This window comes from Trachemys scripta, chromosome 6 (genome assembly GCF_013100865.1).
Source record: "Trachemys scripta elegans isolate TJP31775 chromosome 6, CAS_Tse_1.0, whole genome shotgun sequence".
NCBI lineage: Eukaryota > Metazoa > Chordata > Testudines > Emydidae > Trachemys > Trachemys scripta.
Genome location: NC_048303.1, coordinates 58,055,229 through 58,081,682, shown reverse-complemented (window position 1 = coordinate 58,081,682; position 26,454 = coordinate 58,055,229). Strand labels below are relative to the sequence as shown.

Genomic DNA, 26,454 nt, shown 5'->3' with positions numbered 1-26,454 from the left:
GTTGGAAGAGACCTCAGGAGGTCATCTAGTTCAACCCCCTGCTCAAAGCAGGACCAACCCCAACTAAGGGCTTGTCTACACTTCCCATTTAAAGCAGGGAAAAAAATCCCTTTTTTGCACAAAAACCATGGGTGCATCTACACTTGCCAATGACATTTTGTGGTGAAACTCAGAAGTTTCACCTCAAAAAGAAAACCACCTCCACGAGAGGCATACAGCTCTTACTGGTGATACTTTTACAGTGATGTGCAAGTAAAGAGACATTCTTCCTGTTTACAGAGCTTTTAGCCTCCACAGGATATCCTACAGTGCTTAGGTTACCACTCTGGCCAGCAGCTCTGCTGCTCTCATGCCCAGGTAACTAGACATCCCTCCCGTAAAGCCCAGGGAACTTTGAAACTCCCCTTCATGTTTTCTTGGCAACACTTATCTGGCCAGGGGGCAATGCCTGCTCCATGGCGCAAACAATCCCCTGTTGGAGCAATGCTGGGCTACTGGAGCTGATCAGTGTTTAGGGAGGAGGCTGTGCAGGGACCCAGGATGCCCTGCGATCACCCTGCTCACAAGATCTAGTGTCAAAATGGAGAGAGCTGCACTGCAGGATAGCTGCCCTCAGTATGCTCCTCTCATGGCGATGAAAGTACTGCAAATGTAAATACTCTCTGATGCCTGTGGAAGTAAATGAGTACACAAACCAGTGGTTTTCTTTCCCCATCTCCGGTGAGAAACTGACAGTGCAAAAACCTCTGCAAGTTTAGACATAGCCCTGGCTGGGATAATTTAGGCTTTGTCCAGATGTGATAAGAAATTGTATTAATAGTACTCATTTCTCTAGAATCAGACAGCCAATTGGGTGAAGGGGGTGGGGAAAAAGCACTTAGCACTTCTAGATACACATACCAAAAAGATACAAAGCGCGATTCCACACATCCACCTCTTTTTGTTTAGGCTGAGCAAGGCAGTCCACCTCACCAATTGCTGTGCCATCTCTGAAGGCATAATTAAATGCAGACTCTGCTTCTGTACACAACAGTCCCTCCTGTTAAGCGGAAGTTTGAGCTCAGTAGAATCTGGTGAGCCCACAGTCCCTCTAGAAATAAAAAAGTCTCAAACGAAGTCTGCCAGACTTCCTAGTTTTTGTGGCTCTTATACTACTCTTCGACTCAGTTTTGGAGGCCACACCAGCAGGACTAACAGTCTTTCCGAGTTGGAACATCATCAGATTCTGTAAAGCTGAGACCTTTCCTCCACAACAGATTGAGCTAGCTATTGGTTTAGGCTAAGAGTTGCGAACTTGCAAAAAGGACCATCCCATGACCCTTTAGGCTATAACAGTATCAGGGGAGGAGCCAGTTATTAAAAAACTCTTAACCATGTTTATCAATGGGTTGTACTGGTTTCCCTGTAATGCTATTAATATAGGTTTTGCATTACTTTGAACATGGTGGCATCCCATCTATACAGCATGATTAAATGGTGCAGTGTGTCAGTCCCCTTTCTCTTACAGTGTGTTTGGCTCCTAAATATTGTATTAACTCTGAAGTTTAAAAGTCAACACTACTAGCAATTCACTAACTTTCCATTACTGCTATTATGATCAGCAAAATGCTTATAAAGTGCAATTAGACATCATGAAAGTTAGAGATGGAACAGATCTAATCTTGCCCCACTTGAGTTTATTCAGAATATTGCTATAAAGATCAAAATGAAAGGGCCAGGAAAATAATCACATCATCTCTTTGCATTCCTCCACTAGCTCTATCATCAAACATAAGCTAGGACTTCATTTTCAAGATCCTTTATGACCCATCAGCTCTCATTCAGTATGGAAAGATTAACTCCTGTGTCCAATAGGCTTATGATGACTGCCTCCATTGCCAGCTTGTTTGATAATTTAACAAGCACCTTCATGCTTTCTCCCATGCTGCCCATAATGCTTGGGAGGAGCTTCCCAGGAACATGGGATGAATGAATGAATACATTATCCTCCTTAAAAACCAACCAACCACACTCCTCTGCCATGAGGCCTACACAAAACTTGACAGAAAGGCCTTTGCTGAAACCACCGACTATCAATCTGACCAATATTGCCTTGTTGTTTCTCATTGCCTCATTGTACGCCCCCCATCTGCCTGTAATGATCTTTTGTCTCGTTTCATACTTAGATTGTAAGCTCCTAGCGGCAGGAATTGTCTTTTAGTTGTATGTTTGTACAGCGCCTAGCATAATGGGGTCCTGGCCCAGGACTGAGGCGCCTAGATGCTATGGTGATACAAATAATCTGTTAAGTCATCTATTATGCCCCCTTTGCCAGTATGCGATTGCTCCCCTGCCCACAGTATATTCAGGTGATTCGTCAAATCCAGTTTCCAGTACTCTCCTAGGAAATTACCTAGTACATAACTGAATAATTATTGCTGTTAGGATTTGATTTTACCTCTTAGGGGAGGTAGGGGAAGGTCGAATCTGGGAAAGGTCAGTGGACGTCTGTAACAAGAGGAAAAGGGCAGATGTGAAAGACCAGTGGTGTGCAAGGTATGAACATAGTGTTGGAACTATTTCTCTCCCATCCCATTTCCATCCCTGCACACATTATGGAAATTAGCTGCCAGAGCCTTCTAAGAATTATGATTCTCTAATATAGGAACATGCAATCCCAGTTACAGCTGTATCTGACAGCATGGGTTCATTACCATTGTGTGTCAACATTTACATTACACAGAGGTGCATAACTTGGCTGTAAATATTTGCTTTGGGTGGAACCATTTATGCAGTGTTCTGAACCTTCACACATTATGCAGTTTTCAATTGCTATGGAGAGATGTGAGAGACCTATTCATCATTCAGACCAGAGTATCAGACAGTGGGTTCTGAAAAGTGAAAAGCTTGGGACCTTTTAAGCAAATAGAAAACTTGCTTAAACCCTTTTTCTGCAACAATAATCATCCTAAAACATTTCAAGCTGCCTGCACAAGAATTCATAGAGTGTTAAATTAATGGTAACATCAGCTCAAATAACAGTATAGCAGATGTGTAAGTGGATCCTGGAGAGAATATATTAGGGAACCATAGTACTTTGCAAATTAAATGGGCCGTTTATAGTTGCTTGGAAGCAAGGGCCCTAAGCACTCAAAGTATGCCTAAATTGGTCTTTTAAGAAGCCAACCTAGTTTGGGGCAGGCTACTATTTGGAGGGATGACCATTGCAAGTGTTCTAGAACTGCTGGGTGAGAATTTTTAAAAGGGGCCTAAGGGAATTAAGCAAACGACTCCCACTGAATTTTAATGGGATTTGTGCACCCAAATACTTAGGCTCCTTTCAAAATCCCAGCTCGTGTTTCTGTTGACAATGGCTGCTCTTACCGTATTTTTTTTAGTACGGTATAAGATTTTATACGCTTTGGGATAGGCTTTCCAAGTAGTGTGCAAGAGTTTTTTGTCATCACCCATAAACAGTAGCTGTCCAGCTAAGTCCCCATATGTCTCTTTTGAAAGCACATCCCTTGGTATATTGCCTGGTAACCTTAACTGGGTTCTGTAGTGGTTTATAACAGACCTGAATTTGTATTATGATCCTGTTAGCTTCAATAAAAACAATTAAAGGAAACCAAGAGCCTGGAACCAGAAGCACCACACACTGAGACTGTACCAGATTTAATACATTAAAGAGGGCTCGGAGGAAATGAGAGGAAAAGGAATTGCATACGCTCTTTGAGCCTCAACTCATCTCATCTGATACCTTTTCCTGTAACTCTGGTTGCATTTCTCCCTCTCCCCTACTTTCACCCATTAACAGAGCACATGTAAGAAAAAAAAAAAAAAAAAAAAAAAAAAAAAAAAAGGTAAAATTTTAACATTCTAACACTACATTAACTGCACAAAGTCAGCAAATTGAGGAGGTTCCCACAGTAATGGTAACTTCCGCCTTGCACATATGCCTGACAAACACGGTCTTTCATCACATCAACACACAACCAGACACAATGTGGCAAATAGAATACATAAAGGTAAGAGCACTATCACTAAAGTGTCATGTCTACCAAACTTTCTATTTCTAGATGAACTCTGATTATACAGCAAGTGACCCAACACTGTCCCTGCTTTAATGTTACTGAAGTAATCTCAAATCTGAAGTTCCTGACCTTTGTGAAATTAAATCTTAACCTTAACATTCTGTTAATGTGGCTTCCAAGCCAATTACTAATTCTTTGTTTTAGGCATGCAGCTCAGCTCAAAGTATACTGGTAATCAACAGGGACAAGCTAACATTGCAGACACGCACTGAGCATTATGTGGGTAATTTCATTTTCTCTTTAAATATGCACAGCAGGCAAAGACAATACAAGGGCTATTTACTCCATATCCAGGACACATCCTGCTGAAACCTCTAGCACAAACTCACAGCGGCTGGTAAGCCTTAGTTTCTGAGATCTGAACTAGTGAAGGACTGTACTGATGCTAAGCTGCACATACAGATCTCTAACACCTCTGGTCTTTATTCACACTATAAAAGGTAATTTCTGCTTGCTATGAAAATTATGATCTGCTACTTCACTACTGGCTTTTCCAATGTTCAGCATCTACTATACTGCTCTGTTTTAAAGTGGTTCTTGGTCTTTAAGAAGAGAAAAGAAGCAGAGATGAACTTTCTTAGGTAGTCTCCTTTTGATCATGTGTACATGATGAAAAATGCCCTTTTATAAGATATATTTGACTATAAGGTACTATTGTTTTTCAAGCGTGTGGGCACTGCTAGTTCTAGATTTGTTGATTGTGTGCAATTGCTCTGTTATATATTTAGTGATAAAATGAATAAAGGCAGGAGTTTAAAAGATACAGAGTCACAGTGAACACTAACATCCTTTCTGTTTGATCAGTAAAGGGGAGAAGGGGGGAAAATCATTCAAAAGTGCTGCAAAATGTTCTTCATAATTTAAAAAGCAGGACATTGGAGGGGGAAGAGGGGAATACAGAACAAATGTCCAAACTACTTGTTTGGTTTATCCACCTGTTAGGTCTTGTCTTTTAGATTGTGCACTGCAGTCCCTGCTCCAGGGAACTTGCAAGCTAGATGCTGCCACAATATAAATGAGCAGTAATCATTTAAAAAGGCAGGATTTTCAAGTGATTAAGGATTCTGGGAGCCCAACTTGACACAATATATGGGACCGGAGCTGCAGGAAATGCGGAGCACCCACCCTGAAAGAATCAATCAGTCCTCTATAAAATACATTTTAATTTGAATACCCAGCAATGGAGGCAGCGGCAGCAGCAACAAGTCACTAATGAAACTCTTGGCCAAAACAAATACAGAAGCCATCAGAAGGATCATCCTGACAAGTTTCTTTACCCTGTGACACTTGAAAGGTCTTTAAGTACTGCAATAAAAAAAAGTCACAGTAGACATTAAAGAAAATGGTGTGTACAGATTGTTATTCAAAAATATGAAAAAAATGACAATACTTTATAATTAAGAGTAGTCTTAGCCCCTATCCAATTTGTTCTAAGCAACAGTGATGTTTGTTAGTGGTTTTTGTTTGTTTGTTTTAACTTAACAGGAAACAGACAAGTTGTTCAGCATACCATTCTTTGTTAATGATGTGAACCAAAGCTGCCTGTACTGATTTGTTGCAAGCCCTTAAATAAGGCTGGGGAGAGCTTAAAAATAAGCCTGAAGTTTCTGAAGATAGTTACTAGAACAGAGTGTATGATCAGGCTTCTTAGAGCTTTTCGATTTGTTCTAATCCTAGTCTTGGGACACTAAGTAAAAAGGAGCAACAAAATACACAGGGGAATTGTCCGCATGTAGCAGTCAAGGTTAAAAAGAAACTTGACAATTTAATCCCCAAAGCCTTGGGAACACAGGTTGTACAGATAGTATTCAGCAAACCTGGTCCAGCATCTCCATCACTGGATTCCTTACACGACAACAATAGAAAGTTAGACTCTGTCCAGTGGGAAAATGTCAGCTTAAATAAAGACAAGCTGGGTGAGGCAGTATCTTTTATTAGACCAACTTCTGACAAGCTTTCGAGAAAGGTCCTCAAAGTGACATTCGGCATACCTTTCTCAGACCTGAAGAAGAGCTTTTTATAAGCGCAAAAGCTTGTCTCTCACCAACTGACATCAGTCCAATAAAAAAATTTTTTATATATATATATATATATATATATATATATATATATATATATATATAAAAATAAATAAATAAAAAATGTTACCTCACCCACACTGTCTCTAATATCCTGGGACTGACGCAGCTACAACTACACTGCATACAATAGCTGAAAACAAAGGCCATGCAAAGAGTGGAATCCTAGTAGTCTCAAAACATTTACTAAACACCCAACACTGCCAGAGAAAGGTGTGACGTTATTGACATGAACTGTAACTTTATAGATCGTTGTTGCAACCACTGTTATACATTTGCAGCGAATAATGTACAAAGGTAGTCGAGTGATGTGTATGAAAAGCTTATGATTTGCTGGTTACACTGCTCTACAGCCAAAATGCTTCTGAAATAAATGTAGTCAAACTTTACTAATTCTGGGTCACTGAGAACAAAAATGATGCTTAAAATTGATTGGCTCTAGTTTTCAAGATATGCTATTGGGTCAGTATATACGACCCTTGACTTGGGAATGGCGGAGAAGAAGTGAGTTATAAAGGGAAGGGATCTCAATTTAAACCAGAAATGACTAAAATACATCTTTGACTGGATCTATGAATAAATCTATGACTGGGTTTGGACAGTACTTGCTTTTTAGGCAAAACAATGAATGATGCAATCTGAAGCTGGTATTGAGTCATACCTGATATGAATTGCATCGTGTTAATCCTAGAAGTCATGGATGATGCAATCATAACGAAGCTTACATCACTCTGCTGAACAAATTGCCCTATATCAGCTCTAGAAATCATACAGTGTCGTGCTCTCTTATTTGTCAGTGTTTGATTTTGCAAAGGGACACATTTCTGTTTAGCCAAAGTGAGCAGAGATGCCTCGTACTTGTGTGAGCAGTGCAGATAACTTCTGCTATGTTTGTGGTGAAGTGACATTTGCATCACAAAAGCGCAGTATAACCACTATGGTTAAGAAAGCCTATCACCTTTCTTTTGGCTGCAAAATTGGAGATCAAGACAAGAGGTGGGCCCCACACATATGCTGCAACACTTGTGCAACAAATCTTCGCCAGTGGTTGAACAGGAAAAGGAAATCTATGCCTTTTGCAGTGCCAGTGATTTGGAGAGAGCCAACAGATCATACCAGCAATTGTTACTTCTGCATGGTGCCTCCAGTTGGGAAAGGTGTGTCAAAGAAGAAAAAGTGGACTGTGCATTATCCAAACATTCCATCAGCTATACACCCAGTACCCCACGGAGAAGGGCTGCTGGTTCCTGATGCACCAGAATCATTCTCACTTGAGTCAGACGAGGAAGAGGAAGAGGATGAAACTTCTGGTCCTGAACCATCAATGTCACAGGACCCACATTTTCTCCCATCCTCCTCCTCTGAACCACACCTCATAACACAAGGTGAACTGAATGACCTTGTCAGGGATTTGGAATGACCCAAGAGTAAGGCAGAGCTGTTGGGCTCTAGACTACAGTAGTGGAATCTCCTTGCAGGTGATGTTAGGGTTTCCATGTTCCGTGACCGTCAAAAGGATCTTGTCCCATTCTTCTTCATGGAAGGGAATCTTGTAGCCTGCAACATCGATGGTGTGATGGCAGCCCTCAACATCGTTCACGATCCAGATGAGTGGAGACTGTTCATTGATTCATCGAAGACGAGTCTTAAAGCTGTTTTACTGCATAATGGCAATGTTTTACCACCAATTCCAGTTGGTCATGCAGTCCATATGAAGGAAACCTATGACAACACGAAATAGTTTATGCACCTCAAAAGTTATGACCAACATCAGTGGCAGCTTTGTGGCAATTTGAAGGTTGTTGCTCTCTTGCTTGGTCTGCAGACTGGATACACAAAGTACTGCTGTTTTCTCTGCAAATGGGATAGTCGTGCAAGAGATTCCCACTACATCAAGAAAGATTGGCCACTGACAGTCATTGGAGCCTGGGAGGAAGTGTTCCGCATCCACCACTTGTTGAATCAAGGAAGATTTTGTTACCACCCTTACACATCAAGCTGGGTCTGATGAAGAACTCTGTCAAGGCCATTGACAAAACACAAGCAGCTTTCAAGTACCTCTGTGGAAATTTTCCACGGTTAAGTGAAGCTAAGATAAAGGAAGGTGTCTTTGTTGGTCCTCAGATTCGTGAACTTCTTCGAGATGATGCATTTGACCATGCACTGCGTGGCAAGGAAAAGACGGCATGGAAAGCCTTCCAGTTAGTGGCAATAAATTTTCTCGGAAACAAGGCAGACAACTACAGGTTGTTGGTGGAAAACCTCCTCAAGGCATACAAAAGCCTTGGTTGCAACATGTCACTAAAGATACATTTTTTGCACTCTCATCTAGATTTTTTTCCACCGAACTGCGGAGCAGTGAGCGACGAGCACGGCGAGCGATTTCACCATGACATTGCAACAATGGAGAAATGCTATCAGGGCAAATGGAGCCCATCAATGCTTGCAGACTATTGCTGGACAGTGACAAGAGATGCTCTATTTAATGAATACAAGAGACAAGCCAAGAAGTGCCGAGTAGATCCTGAATAGGACTAAATTATGTACATAATAGTTTGCCTTTTGTTTCATAATAAATTTATATAACCCTTTTGCTGATTTTTAAAGTGTTACATAAACAGGACAGGTGAAATATCATCATGTAAAGCAACCATAAACACATGAAAAGACCTAGGTTTACAATTTATGATTAAAACTCTATTATCTACACAATATACATAGACATCAAATGTAAAAACTTAAATATCTTAGAAACAGTAGCCAGTTGTTTTAATTGTCATTTGAATTCAGCACATCCAAATACATAATAAATAGCACATTTTATCTCTGAATCAGACGACTTCTCAAAAATTGTAGACCAGTGTTAGGATTATGCTATCTGTATGCATGTATCATTTTTGTATTTCAAGTTATAAATATTGGCTATGTACTTATATCTCAATGTGTTTGATTTTAAGTAGCACCAGTGAAGCATTTGACCACCTTATTGAGAAGGGACTCTTCAAATTTGGTGCCCAATCAAGAAACATTTGATTCCAATCCACATGAGAAGTCTTCCTGGAAACGTTCAAGGTAGCATGTGAGCAATGGCTGCTCTCCCTGTAAAGAACTGAGTCATGCATGGACATGTGACTTGCCCACATGACTCCAAACTCCATCTTGCTGCTGTGATTTTCCACAGTAAGAACAAAGGGGTGTCCTTCCACATGACAGAGGATCTAAAAGGCCCTGTAAACTCCTCCATTTTGTCTTCAATCTTGCTTCTTACCTTTGGAGGAACTTTGCTACAAGCTGAAGCTTTGAACAAAGGACAGAATGACCCATCCAAGCCAGGGACTTGACTTGAACCTGCAATTTATTCCATCGCTGCTACAAGCCTGGACTAAGAACTTTGCCATTACTGTACATAATTGATTCCATTTAACCAAAATTTCATCTCTCATTTAGATCTCTTTTTATGAATAAACCTTTAGATTCTAAAGGATTGGCAACAATGTGCTTTGTGGGTAAGATCTGACTTGTATATTGACCTGGGTCTGGGGCTCGGTTCTTTGGGATTGAGAGAACCTTTTTTCTTTTACTGGGGTATTGGTTTTTGTTAGGGGTCTTATTTCTTCACCCTCTCACTTCCCTGCTCCTTCTCACATGAAGAGAGAGCAACAATACCCGAAGTCCGAAGGTGCAAACAATTTGATGTTTATTGGGGTGAACTTTTAGCAAGCATGATTTCAGTTTCCTTAGTGTCCCCCTTCCCAGCTCTGACACCACAGAGCCTTGCCTGTGTCCCTGTTCCCATTCCCCCCTGAGCAAAACATGATCCCAATTCCCCTCCCCCCACAACTTTCTTATTGACTGCAGACAATAGTAAAACTTGAGTTCTGCTTAGCTATACCTTAACCAATAAGGTTACTGAAATTTAACTAACCAATACTAACATATTGTAACACGGTTATTTAACCAATTATATCCCACCACCTTAATTGGTTTACACCCAACAAAATTAATTATGCAGCAGACAGAAACAATCACAGAACCAGACAGAGATTATACAGACAAACAATAGAGAAGTGGAGACTACAGTGATAGAACAATACAAAAATAAGGATTTCACATCCCAGCTATTAATAATAAGTTCTTGCCAGACAGAATGCTATTAAACTAAGTTTCCTTTTACATCTTCTAGGCTCTTCCCTTTCTCTGGAGGTAATAGGAATATCAAAACAGGATTGTATTCCTAACAGTCCAATAGCACCTTATTTCAATGTAACTAGTTTAAAATGTAAGAATGTGACCATACACTTCCCAGTTTATGGCTGGCCTCTGCTGCTTAGCCGAAGGCCTTAGCCTAAGAACCAGGCCTCAAAGTGTCACAGTAAAAGAAGGCCCTTACACTGGCAAACAGTGATTTTGATTCTTCTTTTATACTTCTCTAACTAGCTAAGTGATAAAAATACACCTAAGTTCTTAAAGCATACGCCTTTACAGACAGGCCTAAATATCTATATCTTAACTGTTTTCATAACCATTCATCCCCATAAAAAGTAGCTGCTGGTGGGGATACTGGAGTGTCTAAAGGAATTGCTTGTATGACTGCCAGTTAGCCAGTGTGGTGAGACTGAAATCCTCTGTTTGGCTGGTTTGGGGTGCTTTAATAGTATAGGAAACCCATCCTTGGGCTGTAACTGCCCTGCTCAAAGCAATTTGTCCTGAATTAATACTCTCAGTTGTGTCCCGCTACAACTACACTGCATACAAAGCTGAGAACAAAGGCCATGCAAAGAGAGGAATCCTAATAGTCTCAAAACATTTAGTAAACACCAAAAGGACAGAACTTTTGGAAAGTCAACATCTAGGTCCTCTGGGCTAACCCAAATCGGTCAAGAGAGCAAGGATGCCAAAAACTGAATAGCATTTAATACTCAAAATGCTGCACAAACATTAAGTTAGTTAATCCACAGCACCACCACCCAATGTAGGGTAGAAAGAGCAGTCCAGCAATTAGGGTGCTACCTTAGGACTCTGGCAACGCTGGTTCAATTCGCAGTTCCACTACAGACTTACTGCTTGACTTTCAGCAAGTCACTGTCTACACAAAAGTTGTGTGCAATCACTCAGCACAGAGGCATTTACACCAATATAAAAAAAGTGTTCATAGGCACCTTTACATCGGTATAATTGCATCCACACTAAAACATATCCCTAACAAACATGGTTACACCAGTACAAGAACTGTGTAGGCTTCGTGCCTTAGTCGGTGTCTCGGTTCTACATCTGTAAAAAGGGGATATGGCACTTCCCTTCCTCCTGGGGTGTTGTGAGAGTAACTATATTAAAACATTACAAGGAGAGCTCAAATACTACAGTAATAGGGACCATGTAAGTACTGGAGAGAGAAGTAATTATGTACTTTGTTCATTATGCAATTGTGTAAGCAGACAAGTTAAAGCCCTGATGCTACAACTGACTCCACAGGTTGGAACCAAATGCCTATGTGAAGCCCCACTGACTTCAGTTGTAGGTCTTCCAGGACATGGGTAAGACACAATGGTGATGCAGCAAAGGGAAGCTTGCAGTGATGCTGCCTGTATTATTCTAGTTCTGTAAACTGTTTCCAATGCTGTCAAGCCAGCTTTATTATTAGTTTGGTTTTAAAAAAAAAACAAAAACCACACACACACACACACAGATGGGGAGAGAGAACGCTATTTCATAGAAAAAAAAAAAAAAGGCCTGTGTCATCTGTGCCTTTAGTTAATGAGAACCGGAGAGTCTGGTCACCTGAAACATCTTAAGCATTCCACCATAAACATTGAAACAGGAGAAAATGGAGACATGTGGAAGATGTACTCAGGGTGTTCAAAAACCAACTGCTCTTGGTGAAAACCTGACCTTACTGAAGCCAATGAGAGTTTTGTCATTGTTGTCTTCATGCTCTGTATCCACACAGATGGTAATGCCTCCTTACGGTCCCAGCAATAGAGCACAAACATGCTGTTGCTATTTTTATAATGTTAGTGCAAACAGACACATGCTATCTCGGCACCACATGACCATTTAGCTGTAGTAACACCACCCTCGTTGCTCATATTTGGAAGGTGACATCTAATTTCAGGAGGACAGATCAGGCTCCAGAAATAGTTAAACTGGTACTGTGTTCTTGACGAGCAGGGGTCTCGGTAACTGCAATGATACAGCTTTTCAAATATGGCAGGGAGACACAAAACAAGGAGGTGAATGAGGGAAAGAGGAACAGGATGCTCAGCAATACCACAGACAGTTCACCTAAAAAACAAACAAACAAACAAAAACAAACTAAGTGGCAAGACAGATTTGACTACCAAAGAGAGACAAAAGCCAGAAATGTTTCTGGAAAAGTTTTCAAAATCTGAGCCTGAATATATTAGAAATACAATTCATTGGTATTTTATACCACCTTGATGCAGAAATGCATTTATTTTCTTTATAGATATTAAAAGAAAGGAGAAAACATCTCTTTCCAAAAGGGAAAAAAGCCAAAACAAGGGAATGACAGGTTTGAGATGTGCATGGCATCTTTTTACTGCAATATTCTGCTCTCTGTATTAGAGGGACCCTTTTTGCTGGCACAATGAAAATGTTCAGACCCATGTTTATCTTAAGCTGCTCTGAAAAACAGGAAATAAAATTTTGATCTTTTTAGATGCACCCAAGAAAAATAAATAGTCGCTTCAACAAAGAAGGTTTCCTTAAAGTCTCTTCCGCACTTCTAATAAAACTGCAAATGCATTTTCTTTGGCAGGACTTCAGATTGAAGGCTCAATTAGATTACCCCCCCACCACACACACACACACACACACACACACACACACTCTACCAGTATATCTTTAAATGTATAATCAGATTACTATTGATAGATCACTTCAAATTTAGAAGTCATCAGCAATTTTTGGGCAGGTGAGGAGAGGGTGATCATCTGCTGTATACTTTAAATACTTAAGGACTAAATTGTCCCCTTACCACATGAATATGCAATTTAGAATCAATAGGGCATTAGTGGAATTAGGGGATATTCACCAAAAAGTTATTTATACCACACCCGTCCATCTCCATAATATCCTACTGCCTTACAAAACTTTAAATATCCATGAGTGATCTAACTGATAGATGTGAGTTATCGTCTCACCCTCATTCCAGAAATAGCTAAGATCACCTTGACTCTTGCACCCTTCCATTTCTGGAGTGAAATCTTGGCTCCAATGAAGTTGGTGGCAGAACTCCCATTTGACTCAGTGGAGCCAGCATGTCAGCCTTATTCTCCATCCCATCCAACCACCCGGAAGGGTGGGAGGAGGAGTTTGGGGATCTTTAAGATTTTAGTTTCCCCATTTGCAATTAATATGTTATACATGTTGAATGTTTTTAAAACAACATTAGCCCAGTGAGGCAATATATGTCATGCTGTGATGAAGAACTTTGTATTTTGGAGAATACTGCTCAGTGGCACAGTTCAAGTAATTTGGACCAGAGGGCCTGATTTTCAGAGTTGCTGAGCATCGACAGCTCTTACTGACTTCAGCTAGAGTTGTGGGTACTCAGCACCTGTGAAGATCAGGCCCATAATTACTGTTATATGGCAAATGCAGACCTCCCTCTACAACTTTCTGGAAAATACTCCTTTTGGAGTATAGTACTTACATGTGATCTCAGCCAGAAGTTTCCAGGGGAAGACTTTGCAGTTAACCCTGCTAGTTATTTGGTTTAAGAGATCATACACATAGTGGTGGTCGCTTTATTCTTTAAATTACAATTCTCCAGCTCCCCACCCAATCCTCTAATTTTAGAAGCACTAGTTTAAAGCACATCCTCATCTACTCATAGCTCCACTCTATCAGTGATACACGTGTGACCCACAGTCTTACAAAGATGTACTGCATGATTAGAAATTTCTTTTCATTACTGGGATTTGGACTGAAAGTGAAAACCCCATTTTAAATTGGGGGAGGTTAATATAGCAAATGTTCTCTCCTCTACAGATTTATAATTTATTTTGTTGTAGCACCTAGAGGTCTCAATCAGAGACTGGGGCCCACTGCAAAGTTCTTACAGTCTCAGTATATAGCAGGGTTTGGCAACCTTTCAGAAGTGGTGTGCCAAGTCTTCATTTATTCACTGATTTAAGATTTCATGTGCCAGTAATACATTTTAACATTTTTAGAAGGTCTCTTTCTATAAGTCTATAATATATAACTAAACTACAGTATTGTTGTATGTAAAGTAAATAAGTTTTTTTTTTTTTTTAATGTTTAAGAAACTTCAATTAAATTAAAATGCAGAACCCCCCTGGACCAGTGGTCAGGACCTGGGCAGTGCGAATGCCACTGGGAGGGGGGGGGGGGGAGAAAATCAGCTTGTGTACTGTGCCATAGGTTGCCTACCCCTGGTATACAACAGACAGTAGGTGGCTACTGACAGGCAGACAGGGAACACATGGTAACAATGACTATTAGGATTAGATTTACCCACAAGTTTCAACACATGCTGCATATTCAGTCAATGGGAAAAGTTCACTGGTGTGTAATGAGGTTTTTTTTTTATGGGACCCAGAAAAAGAACAAATTTCAAAACTGACTCATGTATCAGCTTCTGTGTTTGTTGATCTTCAGTTCGATGATTATGCACTTTGTAGGTGTATGGTCAACATCATTAATCTACTTTTCCTCTGAAAAGCAACAGAGGGTCCTGTGGCACCTTTAAGACTAACAGAAGTATTGGGAGCATAAGCTTTCGTGGGTAAGAACCTCACTTCTTCAGATGCAAGTCTTGTCAGTGATATTCCTTCATTGCCAGCAAGCAACAGGGGGTGCTCCCTGCAGCTGAGCATGCTGGCCCAACTTCTTAAAAGTAAGCACAGTGAAAGAATAAGAGTCTCCCCACTGCAATGCAGACCATATTGGAGCACCACTTCGATATTATAATAAAAAACCAGGGATCGAGTGTGACGCCTAGTTGACATCCAGAACGTCGATAAGCGGTTACACCATAGGAGGTGAAGTGGTATCTTGTTAAAAGCACGTTCATAACTTCAAGCACAAGTGGTCCCACTGAAGTCAATAGGATTATTAATGTGAGCAAAATTACATATCAGCTTAACTATTTGCTGAATCAGAGCCTTCATTTCCAATATTTTGTTTTACAGGTATAACAGTTCTGTAAAATTCAGAGATACTCTACCAGTAGCAGTATTTAAAACAAAATAAAGCTATACAACAACTTAATCATAGATTTTAAATCTAAAATTGCAATAGTACAAATGTCAAATTAGTCTGACAGGGCCTCAACTTGATTTAAGTTATTTAAAAAAAAACAAGCAAAACAAAAACAAAAAAAACACCACACACCCAGGGATGTAAATCATGATTTACAAAGAATAAATAAGTTAAACATTTGGAATCACTTCACCTTGCAACCACAACAGGTAGTTTATATAGAGAGCCAATTATCTCAACAATGACCTTTTATTTATCTGTCTTTGCTCCAGAACCTTCCTCCCTACTACCCCCTCCCACCTGGAAGAATACTCAAGTCGCTCTGCAGACAGTGGAATTGTACCTAGAAGCTACAGACTGCTTTAAATAACCCAGGGTTTGTTCTTTTCTCAGAGACATACAGATCATTTCTGCTATACAGCCAAACTCTTGCAATGACAGGAACAGCAGAGCGAGTGCACTTCCAAACCTAGTTCGTTGACCAATAACAACACCAGTCAAACACAGTTATCTACTCACAGCTTCCAGATCCAGAAATACCCCAAGGGGGAGGAAGGGGGGGGGGGGGAGAAAAAGAGGTCTGAAGTAATTACTATGATTTCTTCACTGTTTCTCTTAGGAGATTCCAGTGGCTGGCACTACATATGAAAGACAAGTTTCTACCTGCAGCATCAAAAATAAAGAATTAACTTAAAAAATGGACAGAATGGAGCAATAATTCCAACAAAGTGGAAATTATCTGCAAAATTTATTTATTTATTTATATATAACACCTCTGCACAAGAGGTTTAAAAGGTTTAAACTCTTGAAATGAGTATGCTCATTCCAAAGATCAAGGAACGCAGACATGCTTTGGGAGGTGCGAAATATAATACCCAGGAGTAAGCCTTTGAAATAAGCTACACATTTTGCACTAATATGCATGTTACTCCTTTTATATCAGCTTGTAATCTTGGGAAATACACAACAATTATGAGGTCACTACAATCTGAAAAGTGGTGCTACACAAGTTTTTTTGGGAGGGGGAGGGGGGAGAAACACTGCCAGGGTTAAGTCTTTGGAAAGACAGACAAAGAAATGCCCCTAATACAAAACAATGGATGAATTCCCTGTTGAAAATATTGTAACACGGGGGGGAGGGGGGGGGAAATCCTTTAAAAGATCCAATATAGGGCATTACTCAAATATGTGGACAACTAAGAGACAATCCCCAAGTTAAACAGGGATAAAAACCTGTTGAAACAGTTTCATATGTACTATCCTAGAGAGGCCATCTCACTAAGTGTACCCTGCAATATTTACTAACAGAGGATGAAATCACAGCTCCACTGAAGTCCATAGCAAAATTTCCATTGACTTCAGAGAAGCAGGATTTTATTCTTAGTCTTTAAATACTGAAGCCAAAGAGACCAGTAGCTGAGCAAAGTACTATTCAAAATAAATTTGAATGTCAGATTTGGGCACCAAGAGCTTATTCAGCTCTCCCTAGGGAGACAAAGCTCACACTGAAATAAGAGATAGCGGATTCACTTGCTCAGGCACAGAATAGGGCCTTAATAGAGAACAGCATTCACTTTGGTCAGATTGGAGGAGATATAGTTTATCTCAATCATGGATTTCACTGGTCATCTGGCATTTCTGCCTTTCCTGTTTCCTTCAAGATTCTCCTTCTGCTCTTTTTTTGCCTGAGGGTATGTAGTGTTTCTAATTGGGTTTCCTAGTCATATAATTTAAGTACACTGTACTTAAATCACTATAGGCAATACCAAAATGCTTGTAGTAATATATACTTAAGTATGTTGTGTATATACTTTTCAAATACCCAACAGCAGACACAATCTTACAAAATTATATTATATAGCTGTATTGCACTATGCTAATCTATTTTAAAATTTAATTGGATTTCGTTTTAAAATGCCACTGGACTGAAATTTCATAAGTAGCAGCTGCCCTGTGTAAGAATAGCTCTAAGAGGCCAAGAAAGTGTACAGTCTTCCCCCATGAAGAAGTTCAAACAAAGGAAGTTTACTTTGGGTAGTTTCTTTTCTTTGGAAAGCCCTCTCTGAAACTTGTTCTTTCCCCCCCCCCCCTCTCCTATTTTGTCCTCTTTTCTCCTCTCCCACCCACCTGTTACATGATTCTTTTCATTAGAGCTTCTTTCATTCTGTTTGTACCAGAATCAGTGAAAGCCAACCCACTCCTGGGAATGGCAAGCCAAATCCAACCCTGATGAAACTCCACTGAGTCAGTGGTGTCATACCAGGGATGACTTTGGCCCCTTATTAGTGAATTATTACTGGAGAGCCAGGCAAGAGAGAACAATATTGTTTGTTATTAGCTAGCTAAATGGAGGCTGTTTTATGTTAGCTTGTAATGGTTTTCCAAGATTCCTTACAGGTGGCTGTTTGTTTTAGGGCTTGCTGATAGCAGCCTTAACACATGTGAGTAGCTTCAGAGACATCATGAGTATGGGCTGCTGGATTACACACCAGTAAATATTCATGCCGAAGAGAGCACAAGAAGAGAAAAGTTAAATGCTTTTACTGATGACAAACACTTTAAGGTCAAAATAAGCATTCAACATCTTAGACTTGTGGGACATCTCCCAGACATCTAAAGGTTTGACGTAAGTAACTGGGATAGCATTCCACCAATGACAGAGATAGGGTCAATGGTTGCACTAACTTTAGAAGAAGAGGATTTGACCCTTCCTTGTTGTTCCTGACACTTCCCAAAGTGACACTTAACTTATCTGGTGATAGGAACTTCTTCCTTCGTCACTTTCACTATCACCACTATCAAAAGTGCTTCCAGTTTTACAGTAGGAGTTCTAGTGCCTTGTTTAAGCACCAAACTAACAATACCATGTTAGATAGAGTGTGCAATGTAAAGCCCCAGTAGAAAAAGATGGTAGAGTTTAGATCTGCATATGTCAATGGAGCAATGAGGGGATAATCCATCCATAATCTGGCTCTGGTGAGACTGTACCTGGATTATTGTGTTCAGATCTGGGTACCTCATTTCTAAAAAAAATATGGGGGAAGGACAAGGTGTTGGATATGGATTTTGGAGGAAAGAAAGAAGTACACAAACTATGCAGAGCTATGTCCCCTTAAGTGTTTTGGTGGAAAGGGATTATTTAGTAGTGTAGCACACCTAGCAACAATGGGATGAAATTAAGAAGAAAAATATTAGGCAAGCTATACTGACAGTGAGATCTATTAGACTCTGGAATTGTTTCCCCAAGGGAAGTGGTGGAACCACTCACTGCTGGGACAACACAAAAAACACCACAAACACAACACTACTGAGAACAATCTTGCACTGTCAGGATGATGGGCTAATTGATTTAACAGATCTTATCCATACCTTTTATAGGATTCAGTGATACAGTGCTGACACTGAGACTCCCTTCTGATCCATAATAGGACAGTGCATAATGCTGACAGAGAAGGATAAGAGTGTTGCAACAGTGGATTTGGATTTGTACGAAGGGCATGCTCCTGCAACTGAGAATACACTCTGTACAACTAACAATACTAGTTCCCAAAAGGAAGTATTTTTAGAAGTCATAGAACAGTTGAAATAAGTCAGTTACCAAATCAACATTTTTCCTACACAAATTTCAGTAGCAAAACTGGCTTATTTCTACTGTCTGCAACTCATTTCACTTTGCTCATCAATTTATTCTAATTAGATTTCATCTTAATTTCTGAGTTTGTTTTGTCAAAAAAAAAAAAAATGCACACCATAAATCAAAGGGTTCACCCTTTTTGCTTTTCGGCAGATCCGAACAAGCTATTCTCTCTCTAGATACTTGTTTCTACATGTCACTTGTTTGAAACAGATGGGTTGAAACAAGAAACAGTGCAAATATCTCCACTTCAATTTTTTCCCTCCTTTAATAAAGGAAACCCTTACCAATCTATTTATGCCTTCTACATTTTACAGGAAATGTAGAAATGAGAACCTCCTCAAACACTTCAAACTGAAAGTAAAAACACAAACCTTGCAAGACATTTTGCAACATCATGAAGGAACATACAGAACTATAGAACAAATGCCATACGGCCAAGTTCTGCCACCCTTACTTTGACTAGTACTTACCTCCTCAAGTAATCCTATCAATTTCTAGTGGGACCATCCATAGAATCATAGAAATGCAAGGGTTCTCAAGAGGTCAGCAAGTCCAGCCCCTGCACTAAGGCAGGGTTCAGAACACCTAGGCGATCCATATTCTTAAAAACACCTGAATGATAAGGATTTCACACATATCTCCCTTGCTGCAGATTAAGCCCATTATTTCTTGTCCTACGCTTGATAGACATGGAGAGCAACAGATCAAAGTCCTGCTTATAACAAGCCTTAACATATCTGAAGACTTATCAGATCCCCTCTCCGTCTTCTTGTCTCAAGACTGAACATGCCCAGTTTATTTAACCTTTCCCCATAGGACAGGTTTTTTCTATACCTTATTTTTGTTGCCCTATTCTGGACTCTTGACAATTTGTCCACATCTTTCCTAAAGTGTGTCCAGTTGTGGGTGCTACAAGACTTCAGCTGAGACCTCACCAGTGCTGAGTAGAGCAGGACAATTATCTCCTGTGTCTTACATTCACTCATGTTAATAGATCCCAGAACGATATTAGCCTTTTCCAAAACCGCATGAAATTGATGGTTCATATTCAATTTGTGATCCACTATAAACCCCCATCCTTTTCAGCAGTGCTACTGCTTAGCCAGTTACTCCTCATTTTGTATTTGTGCATTTGATTTTTCCTAAGTAGTACTTTGCACTTATCTTTATTGCATTTAATCTTGGTTGATTTCAGACAACCAAGACATGAATTCTAGTCAAAGCACTAGCAACCCTCATCTTAGTGTCATCTGGCAATTTTATAAGCCTATTCTTTTTCACTCCATTATCCAAATCATGAAACAAAAATATTGACGAGTACTGTACCCAGGACATATCCCTGCAAGACCCCGCTAGATATGCCCTCCCAGTTTGATAGCGAACCATTGAAAAGATCTGTATTTAAAAAGGAGGTATGCATTGTTAACCCATCTTCTAGTTATTTAATCTAAACCACATTTCCCTACTTTATGAGAACATCATGTGGGACTGTGTTAGAAGCCTTACTTTAAGAAAAAAAAAAAATAATCACATCTACGGCTTTCTTCTCCCCCTAGCCAGTAACCCCCTCAAAGGGGAAGTTAAGAACAAATCATGCCAAACTGACAATAAATCCATCCCGGCTATTGCTTATCATCCTATTACTGTGGAGGTGCCTACAAACTGATTGTTCAATACTTGGAAAGATACTGGAACAAATAAATATTAAAGTGAAGATGACAGCTCTATAATTTCCCAGGTCAGTACAATGTTTACCCTTCTCCAGTCCTCTAGGACTATCCCTTAAATTGTAGTCCCCAACTTACAGAAGTACTGCAGTCACGGCCAAAAATCAGAGACTTATGCAACAATATGGGCCTTTGAGCCGGCATGTTTGTTTTGGTTAGATTGTGATTAGTCAGGTTGTAAAAAGGGTCTCCTATTGATCCCTGTGTTTAATTACTTCTTATCAAAGAACAAACAAACAAAAGCAATCAGGAACTATTACTGAGCGATTTATAAACTCAGTTATTTAGGCCCTCATCTTATAATGAACTGCTCTGGCAGCCCCCTGGCCTTACTGCCCACAGAGGACCAGGACCTATGTTTTGATCCAGGGTTTAAAGATTTCCCCCCCACCCCATTCTTTTGTAGGCAAAGAGAGCCATAGCCTTCCTCTTATTTTAATAACTGTTCCCCATCACAAAAGAAACGTTGACTAGAAGAACTGTGCCTTTGGGCTTGTCTACAGTTGAAATGCTAGGGGCACAGCCTCAGCACTGCAGCTGTGCCGTGCTGCAGCACATCAGTTCAGACACTACCTATCTCAATCGTAGATACCCAAGAGGTGGTAGCTAGGTCGAAGGAAGAATTCTGTGGTCAACCTAGCACTGCCGATGCTGGGGTTAGGTCAGCATTGCTAGGTCTCTTAGGGGTGTGGATTTTTCACCGCCGAGAGACGTAGCTATGCTAATGGAAGTTCCCATGTTTGGATGCTTACATGGTCCCATATCTGGAGGGTTAGGTGTCAAGAAAGAGGAAATGATCCTTGACACCAAACTGTCACAACACCCCTAAAGCTTCAATGAGAGTTTTGCATAAAATGAACATGTGGACTAGAGCCCACAGTCCTCAGGGTTTGGTTGGTTTTCTCTCTTTTTCTTGTTAAGTGGTGCACAAGAGCAAAGTGATCCAAAAGGTGTTTTTTAATCATGTTATTTGCTGAAATGATTCAATGCTCATGCAAGGTGCAAGACTGCCAGCCCTAGAAACTAACTCTCTATTCAGAAAGCCAGCAGTGTGAATGTTCCCAGTTATTCAAGTTTTAAAAACAGCTATTGAGTGAGAGAAACAACATATCAACACCACGTCTCAAGATCAACCTCCCATACTCTGAATATCATGGAAATCTCCTGTAGCTTCCTTTTGTGGGAGGAAATTGCAGCTTGTCTTTAACCTGGAGGATTGCTTCAAACACTCCCACCACCACCCTTCACCCAAAGGTATGTGTTTTAGCTTCCTGGAGGAAAGGAGAAGGTTCTATTCCCAGCCCCTTCAATTAGGATTGCCAATTTTGGTTGGACCTATTCCTGGAGATTTCATCTTTAATTAATCTTTAATTCCTGGAGACTCCAGACCAATCCTGGAGGGTTGGTAACCCTACCTCCAAACACAACTCCTCCATTAGCAGCAGAGACCACTTTTGAGCAGTGTTCTCGGGGCCTACCACACCTCTCTGCTGCAGCCTTGGTGAGAAAAGAGCAGAATTCAAACACCACTCTCCTGCATGACAGTGAAATACTAACAACCCAGATCCAAAAGGCTTTTGGAGTGAGGTTATTAACATGGCAGCACATATTCTCCAACATAAGAGCATGTACTTCTAGATCTTAAGCCATTTCCTTTATTAAAAATACCTCCCACAAACTAGATTTCTGCTCATAGAGATGTAATCTTTTCCTAGATGTACAAAGAGCACAGAATATAAAACTCTTTGATTGTAATAAGTTCTTAATATATTCTAAGTTACTGCCTACTTTGTTTATATTCTCGCTAAATCCTGGGAAGACTCCTATACTGAACAAGCTTCAATTTATTTAGTGATAAAATGCAATAGTGCTTCTTAAACCAACTTTAAAGGGCCATCTCAAAAGGGAAAAACCATTTACAAAGTTAAGACTATCTGGACATGCAAACATGAGGCTCTTTGGAGAAAACATAGGGTAATATTGGCATGACAAAAATCTCATTAAGTTGACTAGAAAGATCCAGTTTTCACTGCAAAGGCATTTCTCTGAATTTTGTAGCAGATACTACATTATGGCTTGACAGATCACTGAGAAACTCAAGTACAATGCAGTGAATTCTGGCTGAGTTTCAGCTTCCACTCTTAATTCTTTTACTTGTGTAACTTAACTGACCAAGACCCTGACCACATGTCCTTCAGAACCTCTCAGTATTTTGAATAGGAAGAAGTATATTACACTCACTCTCCTGTCCAAATTCTATTTTAGACCCCTACTTTCAAATTCCCTGCAGTTTCAAATGGTTTGGGCAACTTCATGTTCCGCCTTTAGCTGCTGGGAAGTGTTGCTTTAACACAGCTGCTGCATTCCACCCCAGACATGATTGCATTTTAACAATGGATGCAGAGACTCTAGTTGAATCTCATCTTTGTAAGGTAAGAATATACAAATGTTACCTATATGCTTTCAGAGTTTCATCTGAAAGGTACAAGGGAAATGCACAGTACTGCTGAAGCTGCGTGGAAATAGTTTTGAAAGCCACTCTGTTGTGGGGGCGGGGAAGAGCACCTGCCCTTGTTTTCCCTATTTCAATCTCCCCTCATTTTTGATTGGCTGTTGACATTGAGTCAATCACCAAAGATATTTACATAAACATAGGATCTTGTTCCTTAGTTGCCCCTGTTGCCTATTCTCCACTGTCTATGCAAGTACTAACTCTAATGATGAGGGCCATGTATCTGAGCAAGAGCATTATTTGCCTTGTGTGTACGTCAGCGAAGCTCAGATACGATTAGGTCCCGCAGAGGATTATGACAGTGCATGAGAAATAAACAAGAGCACATGAACTCTGCAGAAACAAAGAATCTGGTTCTCATGCGCTCTTGTAATTAAAAAGAAAAAAATTGCAGCAAAACTGCTCCCACATGGGATGGTTTACAATTTTCAATTATCTGTTAGCAGCATTTTTAAGAAGCCTTTAACACAGGCTCACTGTGGATCACTGAGCCACACAAGTTTGTGTTTCAGGACAGGAGGTGGTCAGGGAATGAGTGACCAGGCTACCTTCCACCAGCCCGCAAGGCGAATTCCTGCCAGCTAAAAAAAAAAAAAAAAAAACACCACACACAAACTTTCCTCCCCGCCGTGCTGTAGCCATGGTGGGCCCAGGATATTAGAGAGGAGGTCTCCCATCAGACCAAGAAAAGCTATTACCGCCCCCATCTTGTCAAACTTTCTCCAGTGAGTCTTCAGTGTTGCAGCTAGGCTGGCTCCCTGCGCTGCTGCACCCCCAGGGCACTGGGCAGGGTGGGGTGCAGCTGTGGGCATGCGTTGGGTGGGGGGGTGCTCCCCCCCCCGAGCCCCTGACCTTGAGCGTGCCCTGTGGGGCCTGCGCACTCAGAGCAGAGGCACGGAGTCAGGGGCTCCCTCTGGCAGGGCCGCGCCGGGGCCAGGGCAGCTGCCGTCAGCATCAAGGCTGCAGCGAGGAGTCCGCTTGCAGCAGGGGCGCGGCCAGTGCCCGCGGCGCCACTCACCGTGGGGGAACGGCTCCATTTTCCTGCGGGATCCCTCAGCCGGCAGAGCCCAGGCACGGAGGAAGCGAAGAGACACAGAACAGCAGCGGCTGCCGGGCTGCGCCTCCTCAGTCCTGCTGCATGCTGCCGGGGCGGGCGCTCCGCTCGGTCCTACTGCTGTGGGTCATGCACGAGTCACTGCGGCCGGCAGCTGAAGTGCTGCAGCCCCGCGGCGCGGGGAGCTCCCGCCCTTGCACGGGGCTGCGGCTCGGCTCTTCCTAGCAGCTTCGCCTTTGCGCCAAGCCCCAAACGACCATTTTCTGCTCTGGCCTCTCTGCTGCTCCGAGCCGAGCCCTCGCTTCCCCCGCCTGGGCTGGGCCGCTGCTTCGCACGGCTCCTCCTCCCGCTGCTGCCTCGCTAAGCTACCAGGGGCAGGAGGCGGCTGCGTTCTCCTGCCTCAGCTGTGCTCGCCCGCAGCTCCGCGCCTTTAACCTCGCCCAGCCCTGAAGGAGCTGCTGTCCCTTTCCTGCCGCGTGCAAGGGACGTGTCGGTACAACATGGTCACGGAGCAGGCACCATAAAGGCCATGAGCGGCCCGTTTGCACTCCCGGAGCCCGCTTCGCCCTAAAGGGGCTGCAGGGGCACTGAAACAGATCCACTGCTCTAAGCCTGGCTCACATGGCCTGCCACTGAAAGAGCGCCAACCACCTCTTCATTGAGCAGAGCAAACAGGGGTGCTGGAACAATTTGTATGGGGGGCGAGAGCTATTGAACCAAGCTGTAAAGCCTGTATATGATGGAAACCACTTCAAAGCGGGGGGTGGTGCAACAGCACCCCTACTTCCAGCACCTAGGAGAATAAGTGTTTAATACTCATGAGAATAGCAGATTTCAACATATCATGTGAATAGCTTTTACTCACAAAACCAGTGGCTTCAAAGGGACTGGGCACCTATCCAAAGATATTGACATAAATGTTTACAGGCTTCTGAGAACACACCACACCACTGTGGGGACTACTTAACATTTGGGACAGAAGTAGTGTCTCCAGGTCACACAATTTAAATTTGTTAGTCTCTAAGGTGCTACAAGTACTCTTGTTCTTCTTTTTGCGGATACAGACTAACACGGCTGCTACTCTGAAACAATTTAAATCACAAGTCTCACTATGTTTGATTTTTCTTAAAGCTGTCCTCACAAGGCATGTGATGAAAGCCAAGATTCTCACATCATTTGGTGGGGTGGGGGGGAAGCTGGAAGACACGACATCATACCCTAACAATTCATGAACCAGAAAGGCTTCCCCCCCCCTTTTTTTTTAAATTTAAGGTAATTTATTATTTTTGAACTCTTGCTGACCCAAGTGCTTAAAAATCATAAGCTAAAGTGAGAAAGTCAAGGAAATCCTATATAAATGGATATAAAACTGCTTGGGAGACTCAGTTACCAAAATTAGAATTTACCATTAGCACTAACACTCCTAATCTTGCACAAAGTTCAATAAGTGCTAAAAGCAATTTAAAACTATCAATATATTGTTACATCCCATGCAAAAGATGATACCTCTAACAACATAAGGCCCTGTAACATCAGGGTCAGGCACTGTTTCTGTCCGGACTTAAAAGAAAAAGTGCTGACTAATGAATCAGCAACACCACTTGTTCTAACAGCTAGAATCTCCCTAGAGGTTTCCTGTGTAAGTACTTACCCTGCTTGACCCACATTTAAATAATGTAAATCAATATTAATTACCTGGGCAGCAGACTCTACAGTGTTGGGATGCTACACCATATTAGATGGAGACTACACACAGACTTGTACTACAAATAATTTTGTCTTGGTTGCTCTATCAATCCTGCCACCGTCCTAGCTTCTTCAATGAAACTTGAAACACCTTCTCCTGTTCATGTTCTGATAGTAGAATAATACATCCTTCTGAGACAACACCTGCTGGAAATCCAAACTAAAATCCCCATCTAGTCCACCTTTATGGGCATGCTGAACTTTATGCACCTGGATTGTCTGATTGAAGTCAATTTCCCAAGAAGTCAGTGGGATGGCTCAGGTGCATAAAGTTCAACATGTGATTGTTTCCAGGTGGTACTAACTTATAGCTGGGCAAAACTGGGCTGATAGAGTTTTTAATTTAATGCTTTCTATATAAGTTTTGTTTAGGACAAGGCT

The 26,454-nt window shown here is 41.3% G+C and overlaps 1 protein-coding gene across 1 annotated transcript in view; it reads right to left on the bottom strand.

Annotated features, from left to right (window-relative positions):
* The window catches only part of LNPEP (leucyl and cystinyl aminopeptidase), an 86,341-nt gene extending 61,447 nt beyond the window's left edge, over positions 1-24,894 (bottom strand). Inside the window, exon 1 of the mRNA XM_034773312.1 lies at positions 24,292-24,894. Coding sequence (XP_034629203.1) covers positions 24,292-24,310 — 19 coding nt within the window. The 5' untranslated portion in view covers positions 24,311-24,894. The remainder of the gene's footprint in view (positions 1-24,291) is intronic.
* Between the last annotated feature and the right edge of the window lie 1,560 nt (positions 24,895-26,454).